Source organism: Andrena cerasifolii, chromosome 16 (assembly GCF_050908995.1).
Source record: "Andrena cerasifolii isolate SP2316 chromosome 16, iyAndCera1_principal, whole genome shotgun sequence".
Lineage (NCBI taxonomy): Eukaryota > Metazoa > Arthropoda > Insecta > Hymenoptera > Andrenidae > Andrena > Andrena cerasifolii.
In genome coordinates, this window is record NC_135133.1 from 6,752,429 (window position 1) to 6,764,178 (window position 11,750).

The 11,750-nt window shown below is 42.6% G+C and overlaps 1 protein-coding gene across 1 annotated transcript in view; it reads right to left on the reverse strand.

The window, feature by feature from the left end:
• Positions 1-8,850, reverse strand: part of Mcu (mitochondrial calcium uniporter) — a 57,738-nt gene extending 48,888 nt beyond the window's left edge. The window contains exon 1 of the mRNA XM_076829787.1: positions 8,560-8,850. Coding sequence (XP_076685902.1) covers positions 8,560-8,664 — 105 coding nt within the window. The 5' untranslated portion in view covers positions 8,665-8,850. The remainder of the gene's footprint in view (positions 1-8,559) is intronic.
• Positions 8,851-11,750: the final 2,900 nt, after the last annotated feature.

Sequence of the window (11,750 nt, forward strand, 5' to 3'; positions counted from 1 at the left end):
ATTAAACGAGCCGCGGTTATGCGCTTGGAGTGTCGGGAATTTAATTTAGACATTTCTAAATTAAAACCAACAAGAACACAATTTATTAATGCAGCAAACAGAGCTGTGCAGAATTACAATTGAATTACTCCATGAATTATAATTACAAAGTTATTTAATTACGATGCGATTCGTAATTCAGATCTCTCGTTCAATTAAATTACAACGCAATTCGTAATTGCAACTGAAGTATAAACAACTCACGCACCCCAGTTTATCCAGCTTCCATTGTAATTATTACCCAGAAACTCGAGCATCTGAAGTCTTCTACAAGCTGCTCAAACGAAGACCCGCTTTTATTAAAAATCCCGCGTCAACAGTTTTATGATTCTGTACAGCGCGATGAGAAGACACACTTAAGCTAATGAAACGCTTCAAAGGTCGTCTAATTTTCTAATTACACGCTCACGACCTCAGAATTTAAAGCGGAGACTCGACGATCGAGGATACGATGGGTGGTTCCTGAATGAAAAACTGCCCCTGCGATAATAAGGGGACCCGGAAGGAGGCCACATCTCTATGATATAAACTCTGTCGACGTTGAATAAACGTCGCAACCAGGTCAAACTGTGTAACTATATATAAATCCATCAAGAGCACGGTGCATAAAGTGCGAATATCATTTGAAATTTCCTCGCTTTTACATCAATGCGACGAGACATTTCCATAACTCTCTACGTCCGACAGTACCGTAAAATTTAAAGCACTGGAAAAAATATCAGATAAGTAACATAGATTCTAAAAAAAACAAACTACCAACTCGAAAGGAAGTGGATAACAAGTGAGAATCGCAGTAATAACAAAGGGTCCCTCAAGTATCTCTGTTTCCACAAAGAAACTCCCGAATTTTTTTCCTTTCGCTGCCAGCTGAAAGAGTCAGAATCACCCCCCAAACAAGACATGCTTTGTCCAAGATCTCTGTTGGCCCGTTCACGGACGCGAAGGGCGCAGTGAGGGGCACTTCAGCTTAACTTCACCCCCGAGCGTTACTTCGAGTACAAAACGAGCACTCGACACCGTTTCTCGTCGCCGTCGCACCTGAAACACTAACAAAATCCCGAGTGGCCGACGGGAGTCCTCGAATTGAATCGCCCCAAGAATTTCCTACACTCCAATTCGCGATTGCTCATCGCAGCAATTAACAGGGAGGGCGGGCGTTGCGACACGCTCAGGCAGCTAACAGTCGTACGATTTCGCTATGCCTAGTTTGCCACCCTGTTACGCTCATTATCTTGTTGGGGTAATTAAGGCTCATCAGCGCGGAGCGTTTCAACACCCCGAAGAGACACGCAGCTACGTGAACTCGTTACGCCTGTAGTTTGGCAAAGTTTGCTGGATCATTATTGCGATTGGCATAACTGTTCTCTGTTTTCAAATGGAGTAGGTAGGTTTCGAACATCTGCAGAAGAGGGTTACCACAAACCGGGGCAACGTTGGCATGCTTTTAAAACATTCTGTAATATAACATAAAAATTAACAGTTTTACATTTGCTTTGTAAAATATCGTTTGTTTACGCCGTAACCGGGGAAAAATTTGCACGTCATATAAATGGCATTAACAGCTAAAGTTTTACCAATCTGAACTTACATTGCCACTTAAATTTATTTCTGTTGATGCACTCGTTTTCATATCTCTTTTTAATTAACATTTTCAACCCTTCCTTGGCAATCTGGGCGTGAGCCACCCGTAAGCTGATTTTGACGCTCTGTACCTTACATATGCAAAATAAATACTTTCTCTCCAAAGCCGACTTATAAACTATTTTTTTTTCTGAAAATATTATATCTGAACAACAACTCTGTAGATTTTTAGCTTCTAATATTGAAGATTTTAAAAGTTACAATTTTTTGAAGATTATATTCGTTTCAATAAAATTTCAATAAAAAAAAACTATTGGAATACGTTTTAGAAGCCTTGAAAATGAGCCATGATATTTTTTTCATAACTACTGGATTCTTTAGATGGGAATGTCAGTCGTTCAAAAATTACTCTGGGTGTGAGCCACCCAGGTATGTCAAAGTGGATCGAAAAAGAGGTGTGTCAACGAAGAGTTAAATTTACTTTAAGTATTTTATTATAACATTGCATCGTTTGTGACTGTACCACAATGTCAAAATGCATACAAGTGTTATCCGTTTCCCTCAATTTTCTGTACGTCTAAAAGCAGCATATACCCACTGTTTACAGACCTTAGCGTTATTAATCAAAATATCAAAAGGCTATAGTTGAGTCTTTTATGGCCTACACGTGAGAACACGCATTTCTTTCCAAATCCCTTTCAGGCTCGCTAGCGTAGACTATACCCAGACCTATATTGGGTATTATCAAGTGAACATAATATGCCTGATTACTCGAGGAAAGCGGATACGTCGAGGGGGCTGTTTTATGGGTCTAATGGTTCTAAAAGGTCTGTGGTTTTGGATGGATTTACTAGCCTGTTGCCTTATCCCAGAGGAGTACTAGCCAACGACCTTAAAAAAGGGTGGCTCGACATATCGTCGCGGATAATTCTCAGCAGACCACGGGTGATAAAGACACAGTTTTCAGTGTCGAACAGTGGCGCTCAACCGTTTACCCCATCGCCCTTTTATGCAGTCGCAGTTAAGAAGCTGTGCTGAGCTGGCAGTAACCTAAATCAGGAATGTACGAATACGTCAGAGCTGTGGATAGTTTCGAGACTGCCTTCTTAAGTCAATATACCCTGTATTGCATATGTATGGGCGAATGTATTTCTAGTTTACGTAACGTCCAAGTATACACTGCCTAATGTCGGGAAGCTTATCACTATCCGCGTGTATCTCGTCACGTACTATCTCGAATGTTCGCCGCGCGGGTGAGTCAACGATTCCATGCAAACTACTGCCGGAGTAATGACCGAGGTTTCTACTACTCACACCTTCCTGCGCTGGTGCGCCTCCATTTGCTCCATGAGACAGCAATCCACGTGGACGATCGGATATAAGGGCAATTTATCGAATGGCTCTGGTTTCCCGAACGCCCCAGTTAGCAAATGGAATAAAAGTGTAGCCTGCCTACCCTGCGGGCATCCGACCTTCCATGTGGCAACCTTTCGGCTATTACCCCCATTTCCCATGAAATTGGGTACCACGGTCGCCACGTAGCAGTCGTTCGTATTCAGAGGCAGGCTAAAAGTTAATTTCGCGAATCCACGATTGGCCAAAGAGAATCGTGCCGCGGTAAGGTCGGGGTTCAAGGCTAGATGGAATAGTTTTTGATTCCCAGCATCGATTCCAGCAAATATTGCTGGCGTAGCAGCACTCTAAATGGGGATAACTTATCCTCGAGGGAGCGGCGAACCAGAGGAATGTTTATTTAATAGTCGCAACGAGGATCGAATCGGAGCTCGATTTCGGAGAGAAAATAATTCATTGTTTACGGTAACCGATGCAGAATCGCCGATGCCTGGATAGGGCAGCGAATGAAGAAGGTTTACGAATGGGGGTCGAAGCAATTAAGCTTCGGGTCAAATGGAAATTCTCATTTTTCAACCTCGATCCGAACGACTGCGAGTAAGTTCTTGGAGTGAGTTGCAGGATTAATTTATTCTTCGCGGTAACTGATTGAGAATCTTCAATTATTCGATGCTGTAAGAATCGAGAGAAGCATCTGGAAGATGCAATAGGAATTCAGTCAAGGTTCCTTCGCAGTTTAGATACAGAAAACTCCACTTTTTGCTTCTGTTCTCAGAATCTTGTAACCATTTAAGACTTCCCGATAATTTGATAAAGTGACGTTCAGGGGAAGCTCTTAACAGGCGTACGCTAGAGATTAAGCTGAGGTCCAGGTTCGGTTCAGATGGAAACCTTTATCTGTAACCCCAATTTGAACGCTAATTCAAGTATCACTAGCTCAGAGAGATATCCAGAATTACGCCTTTAAAGCAACTACTATAAATGGAGGGTAAGGGGGAAAATGGAATGTCACAAAACAGCGTTATCAAGGGAATTAAGTTTTAATACACTTTAGTCCACTGTTAAAGAAACAAGGTTCAATGAATTTAATTTTCTTCTATAATTTCTTGTTTTATCTTGACGACAGAAGCTTATATTTAGGCAAACAGTGGTGATATTCCGTATTTTGCTCCAGTGCGAACATTTCCTTGTTTTTAACCAGTTTAGGTACCAAATCTTTGCCGTTATCTTACGGGGGCATTTGAACTCATAACCCTTTGTGATTCGGCAGTTCTCTAGTCCCAGTTGCCACCTACGAAATGTGGTATAAATCGCAAAATCACGAAGAGTAGACATTCCCGGTTTCCCCCTTACCCTGCGAACGTGGAATTACAAATTCCTACAAATTTCGAATGTACGATGATTTCACTGCAACAGCTGTCGAACGCAGTATTTGAACGTTCACCCTTCAGTCGGTGTCTAAACAAGTACCAGTGATATTCATTGATCGACAAGTGATACAGCATCCTCGACGATTCCGCGATGCGGGAATCTACAGAGGCGTTCAATCAGCGATACGAAAATCCTCGTCTGCCTGGGGACACGCGCGATTACACGCGATGAATCACTGCGTGCTGAATGTCACGGATGCAGGCTACGAAATTGCTCACAGCGATACGGATAAATCGGGGCATTGCGGCAACGGCGACTAAGTTTCAACGCGAACGCGTCACAACTGCTTGCTCTGGGTCGCGACCTGTGGATATCCGTCTGTCGGCTGGGAACGAATCAGTGCCATGTGCCACGTGGATGAATGTACGGCTGACGTTTCGCGTTACCGTGTGCAGAAGCGCGAATTGCGCGGCGAGGCTTCGTTAAGATCGAAAATTTTTCATGACGGTAACAAAACTTGTGCAGCTTCAAATGTTTCTGGTGAAATTCTAGTCGCGTGCTTCCTTGAAGTGATAATTGATAGAAGAACGGGAATGGATAAGTGAATTTGCAGGGAAGCTCGAAGCCCCATCAAGATTTCTATGCAACTTTTGTAATAAATAACAAATAGGTATTCACTAGTCGGTAAAGCTTGAGTTTGTATACAATTTGTTTCCCGCAGAAAATTATCTTATCCTCTCCAGTAAGCTTAATGTCAAATATTATCGCGATAAGGTACACATTTGCATAGGTGTAATGGAAGAGGCGCGATTACTCAGCGAGACGAGTTTCATTCATGAATCACTCGAAACAAATTCCAGCATCTAATTGCACGCGATACTGTCCGCGTGTCTCAGACGGTTACTACGGTTAATCATCATCCTGGCAAATGCGATCCACGCTGTCGCGACGCGTAACCAGTATTATGTAACGGTGCCAGTGCATTCTAATGCCAGGGTGATTGCTTTTATTCTGCTAGCGGCACTGTGCATCCTAAGCCCGGCTGATGGTAAGCTTCGTGTAATTACTCACGGGTGACACGAATTGGGGTTGCTACCTTCTCGAGTTAAGCCACGTTTCTCATACGCGATGCAACGCGGAACAAAATTAAGACATTACAACGCGTTAAGAATTATTTCATCTACGACGATCGTACTTTTTAAGCCGGCGCCTCACCATTTGCAGCGTGCAAATCTGGCGCCGACTTAAAAAAATTGAGAGTCGTAAATGAAATAAGGGAAAGAATTATTTTGTACTTTTTAGTGCATTTTTAAGTCTTTGAAGTCGGTTTTAATTTTGTTTTAAATCTTTTTGTTAGGATTTCAGGGTGCCTGTGTTCTCACAGAGGCACAAACGTTTTTACTTAAATTCGCACATTTACAATTATATTTTGGAAGTATGAAAAATACAATTCTGTACAGCAAGGAATAATAGACATTTAACAAACAAGAGTATTAAAATACGTACGTTAGTTTTTGAATAAAAAATTCATGAAAAATGGGCCTCCTTTTCGGTCGGCAAGGTAGAACGGACCCTTGAGCTACAACCCCACATGCGAAATCCACGTCGCGGAGCACACAGAAGTGTGCTGGCACGGGAATTCGTAAACTAGAAGTAGAAAGGTAAAATCGAGGCCAACAACCACAGACACGATAGCCCCCGAGCATGAATGAAGATGAACTGCACCCAATTGGATCACGTGATGGAGTTACAAAGTGTAATAAGCTCCTATCGATCTAGTTTAGAACGTTGCCCGGCGCCGCTACAATTTTACGATCTATTCCACAGGAGCTGTTAACCGCGAAGGCGTTATTGGTAGCAAATTGCATTAGCCAGTGGCCCCTCTAACGTTCATTATGCTATTACCGATCGATCACGAATGACTAATGACCTGATACGTGCGTGCCCACAATGATCAACGTAATCCCGGATGTTCCGATGTGTGATTTAACGGGCGCTCGACGGGCGTGTGCTTCAATAAGCGCGCGACTCCCGAATGATTATATTGAAAATTCATGCAGAGTGCGTACGTACATTCGCCAAATGCTTCCACGTATGATAACCAAATGGAATATTAAAAATAACCTCCGAATGCGTTGGCAGAAAATTATTCACGTCCCCGTTCGTTTTTCCAGCTCCCTCCCCGCCCGGTATTAAATAAAAGGAGGCAAGTACTCTCGAAAAAAAAGAAAAAAGGTAGACTCTTGGTGAAAAGAACGAGTCACCAGAGACCCACGGAAAAGCGCCGAATGAACACCGCTACCATTACAGCTGGAATGATAAATGCCCACATCATTTTTTTATCTGCCCCGGGTCGTGCATTTTTTAAAGGGTCTGAGTTACGCGACCCAATTTTCGTATCAGCTTTCGAATCGCCGCCTCCCTGATAGTCGATTATCCGGTGTCCTGTCCTGACCCAGTAGCGCAATTTGCCACGGCGACAAAGATGAATGTCGGGGCAGTAACTGTGCCTCTGGTTTCAGCCTCTCGAGGGCCATGAATATTTATAAACATGTTTACGGGAGGCGTGTGACGCATGTACAGTGTCAAATGAAAATATCGGAGGACCTTCGCAGCGCGGGCAAATCTCATGCATTCAAATAAATAGTAAAATGGTATTCGAATCGAAATGGCTCCTCGCAAGAGGGAGTTCGTTCTATTTGCACGAGTACTTCGAAAGAGAAATAAATTCTAGAGCAGTGATCGCTGAAATATGGAATTTAAATAAATTTCGAGTGGCCCAATAGCCGCGGGTCACGCGATTCTTTCCGCTTTGTTTCGTACGCTTAGATTCCTCGCGTTCATTGCGCTCACTCTCCCCTACATATTAAACTGGGCACACCTCAAAGGAAGCTCTCATTCGGGCCGTAATCTCACCCTACTCCGTTCCCTGCCATAAGTAATAAACGCTGATACGATCATACTGTAAATACACCTCAAGGGCGTGGTATGTACAATGTCTGACATATTTAATTCCATTTAATCCATCCTACCATTCATTGCCGAAGAGTTTCTTCAGAAATGCCTGTAATTACATTATACGTTAAGACGAACGATATGTTTAGCCGTTGCAGTTGAACCGCTATTAAAAATCGAAAAGAAATTGTCCACCGCAACATGGAGCTATCGGTGCAACTTAAAACCGAGCGGGCGTCAATAATTGTCCCGCCTATGGTGGCGAGCAGCGTTAAAAGGAAGTCATTTTCCGTTTCGAAATTAGACGGCGATAAAGCGACGGGAAGCTCCTAAGAGATCTCTAACCGTAGCTCTGGCGAGGCAATTAACGTTAAAACGCACGATTCGTGATCGAAGCTCCCTCCGTGGCCAACGAAAGTACGTACGGCTGCTCCGCAAGTAATTAGCATTTATACCACGGCAATTAAATGCCAGCGTACACTGCGGGCCAGCGGTATGCGCAGTAACGTGGCGCGTGGTCTAGCCAAATATGTAAATAATAACCCCTTATCTCGCCGCCAGACGATCCATCTGCGGCGGCTGTAGAACACGATCGAGAGAGCCAGCAATTTCAACGCGACGCGATAAATCACTCCATCGGGCTTTGCCTCTTGACGATAAAACGATGCCCCATCCGACTCCGCGATTCCTCCTCGATCCCAACGTTAACGTAATAGTAAACACTCGCTGGGAGCACGAACTTACACGTGTCCGTGTCACACGATTCCTCGTAACGGGACACCGCGATCGTGACTACCGAAATGGCTCGAAGCCACGATATTCGGCAGCACGTTAATCGCGAGATAAATGTTTTAAACCGCGTATACCGCTCGCTTGGCGTCCGTGTAGCTCGACACACGGCGGAGGAGCATGTTTACGTATGCACCGTACGTAGCACCAACGGAATTCGCAGGCGACAAAGCGAAAAACGGGACTCCGTTAATCATCGATTTATTTTTGGGAGCCTGTTGGTCGCCTGCCCCAAAGAAAGTGGCCACCGTGGGAGAGGAAGAAGAAGAAACAACGAGGCAACGCGATGAGAGAGTGGGAAAGACGTTACATGGTTTAGAAAGTATCCCCCACTACGCTGCGTTTGCGAACTGGGGAGACAGTAAGGAGCAGATGCGTGGAGAGGCTGCACGATGCGGGCAGGACGATGGAATCGAGCTACGCGAATCGCTGGCGGAAAGCGCAGGGTAAATCGTGAATAACAACACTCACGTTCCGGTAGTTTTTTGTTGTGGCCAAGGTGGAGGAGACGCCGAGCACGCGGGACACCTCGTACCACCTAACGATGCAGAGAGCGCGACAGGACACGGTGGCCATCCTGTTGAGACGTCACCTCCGTCGGGAACGGGGCACTTTCTCGTTTCACGATCTCCCCCTTTCCTGCTCACGAGTCACTGACACCTGGCACTGAGTAACCAACGACCGTCTTCGAGCGACTACGTGGGACGACGGGCGGCATCGCTTGCCGGCTCGTCCCTGCGGCTCGAGACCCAGACCTTGCGACGGCCAATGGCGTGACATGCGCGGGCCAAGCAACCTCCGCCGCCATTGGCTCGCAGCGCTGCGACCAATCGCCCAGCGGCGTTGCGAGCCCCGCGTATATATTGAATATTTGAACCGCTCTACCACGCACCGCGTCGCGCTTGTGGGGAATACCTGCAATCTAATCGGTATCCCAGGGTGCTGTAATCTTATTTTAGAATCAGTCGGTAACGTTGGGTGCGACACGAGAAGCGGCCAATTCAGCAACTACCTACTCTGAAATCTGTTGAAATGCTGTGCGTGTGTGCGTGCTTGTATATGTGTGACATGTTTAGAGTTTAGAGTGTGCCAGTGCGATATAACTAATCTCACATACTGTAACTAGAGCGATTATTAATCGTGTATATTTCTGCATTACAGGTAAGGAATTTTTACATAGAAGACGTTAAACCGGCTGCATTTTCGACTGGGTTCATTGATATGAAATTTGCACAAGATACTTCTTCAGCCGAACCCAGACCTAACCCAGACCTTTTTTTTTTTTTTTTACGTGGAGAAATCCCTAACGGTTACCCCTAACCCTCACCTAGACCTTTTTTTTTTTTTTTTTCGTGGAGAATCCCTAACGGATACCCCTAACCCTCCCCTAACCCAGACCTAACCCAGTTACACTTGCAACATTTCATTGTATTGCATTTCACTTATTTGAATAAATTGCAGTTAAGTGGTAAAAGAGTTTTTTTATTTAACGAGCACTACTTACTCCTTCCTATTCCAAATCACATATAAAAGATATGCTAAAAAGAACACCTAAAAAGATCCTTCCACACAGAGTGGTTTTAAAAATCTTCGCATTAAAGCACTACTTTAAATATCCCATTCACTACTCTCAAACTCTATCGACATTCGTTCAAGGCTTCTACTTCTCTTCAGAGACATTACTTTGCGCTACCTCCTTCCACGTCATGTTATCCTGTTACGAAGCCTGATTTTAGAGATATCTGAAAATTTTCGCCAGATTTCGGCCCAGGTATCAGGAGAACATGAAGCGAAAAGAGGTATTCTGAATTTCAGCTTCGAAGGCATCCTCGATTCTCTCTCCGAAGACGTTACTTAGTGCCACCTCTTTCGACGGCATGTTCTCCTGTTACAAAGCCCAATTTTGTGCATTCTGAAAATTTTTGCCAGATTTTCGCCCAGGTATCAGGAGAACATGAAGCGAAAAGAGGTATTCTGAATTTCAGCTTCGAAGGCATCCTCGATTCTCTCTCCGAAGACGTTACTTAGTGCCACCTCTTTCGACGGCATGTTCTCCTGTTACAAAGCCCAATTTTGTGCATTCTGAAAATTTTTGCCAGATTTTGGCCCAGGTATCAGGAGAACATGAAGCGAAAAGAGGTATTCTGAATTTCAGCTTCAAAGGCATCCTCGATTCTCTCTCCGGAGACGTTACTTAGTGCCACCTCTTTCGACATCATGTTCTCCTGTTACAAAGCCCAATTTTGTGCATTCTGAAAATTTTTGCCAGATTTTGGCCCAGGTATCAGGAGAGCATGAAGCGAAAAGAGGTATTCTGAATTTCAGTTTCAAAGGCGTCACCTTTAAAGTTGCGAATCGAAGCTGCAAAGGTTTGGAATTTGGATAGGAATATGTAAAAGGTATTTCTAAATAATAATACAGTTCTTTTCAAGTTTTTCCCACTTTATTTGCAGAAAAGGCTTTTACAGTGTTACAATAAATTAATATATGTAGAAATGAATGCTGATTAATATTGTATTATTATTAAGTATAAAATATATAATTTCTCTTCATTTTATGTATAAAATCACTATCAGCTTTCCATCATTTGTCTCACTTAAAGTTCCTCAATCCTGTCTACCGAGAAATGTTCCCAAGGTTAATCTGTAACAAGAAGAAAATATTTTTAGCAATCTGATTTGTCTATTATAGAAAATACAACAAATAGATTTGTCTATTATAGAAAATACAACTAATTTCAGGCAAAACATATAAAGAATATAATTATCTTCCTAATTTAAGACAATTCCCCTTTATTTCATGTAAAATACATCTCAACGCTGTACAATTCTACTAACATATCAGTAAAGTACATAGGAAATGTATAATATATTAGTAACTTGAAAAATATTTTTAGTAACTTGACTTGTCTATTATTGAACATGGGAGAAACGTTACAACAGTTTGTCACGTATGAAAATATATTAGTAAAGGGAATAATGCGCTCCAAAATTCTGCGTCTCTTCGTTAAACAGTCACTGTCTCGAAACATCTGCTCCACTTCTCGCTCTTTGATTTGCCCTCCGGAGACGTTACTGAATGAAAATAGTCTTGGAAAAATGTAATAAATAAAAAAAATTTAAAGTGTTCCTATATCTACCGCGAATTACTTTTTTATTCCTGTTACTTTAAAAATAAATATAATATTGAAGTGAGATTATTTCCAGTATTATTCCTTTCATTCATTTTTATATAATATCATTCAGTATAGTATGTCCTCCTCTGTACTTGGTTACAATAGCATGTCCAACTTCCAAGCATTATTGTCGAGTTATTATTATAATTTTGCAGATTCTAACTTATACTACTAATTACATACTTTCAGTGATACCTATATTACAATAATGCAAAAAGTATTTATGTAATTATAAAGTACCATTGAATGTTTGAACCTGTTTTTCTCAAAAACGCTAAAAGTGGACATACAATATGTGTGCACTAATTGTAAGCCATCGATGTACAATAGGAAATTTTTTTTTAAGGTAGGTTAGTCCGTTGTTGTTCTAACTGCCTGAATTACTATGACATAAATACGACAGCGATTTCAAGTGATGTATATGTAACGATAAAAGCGTTAATTTAGTAAATGTATACAATTCCCAGCAGTTCCTATGTAAATGTAT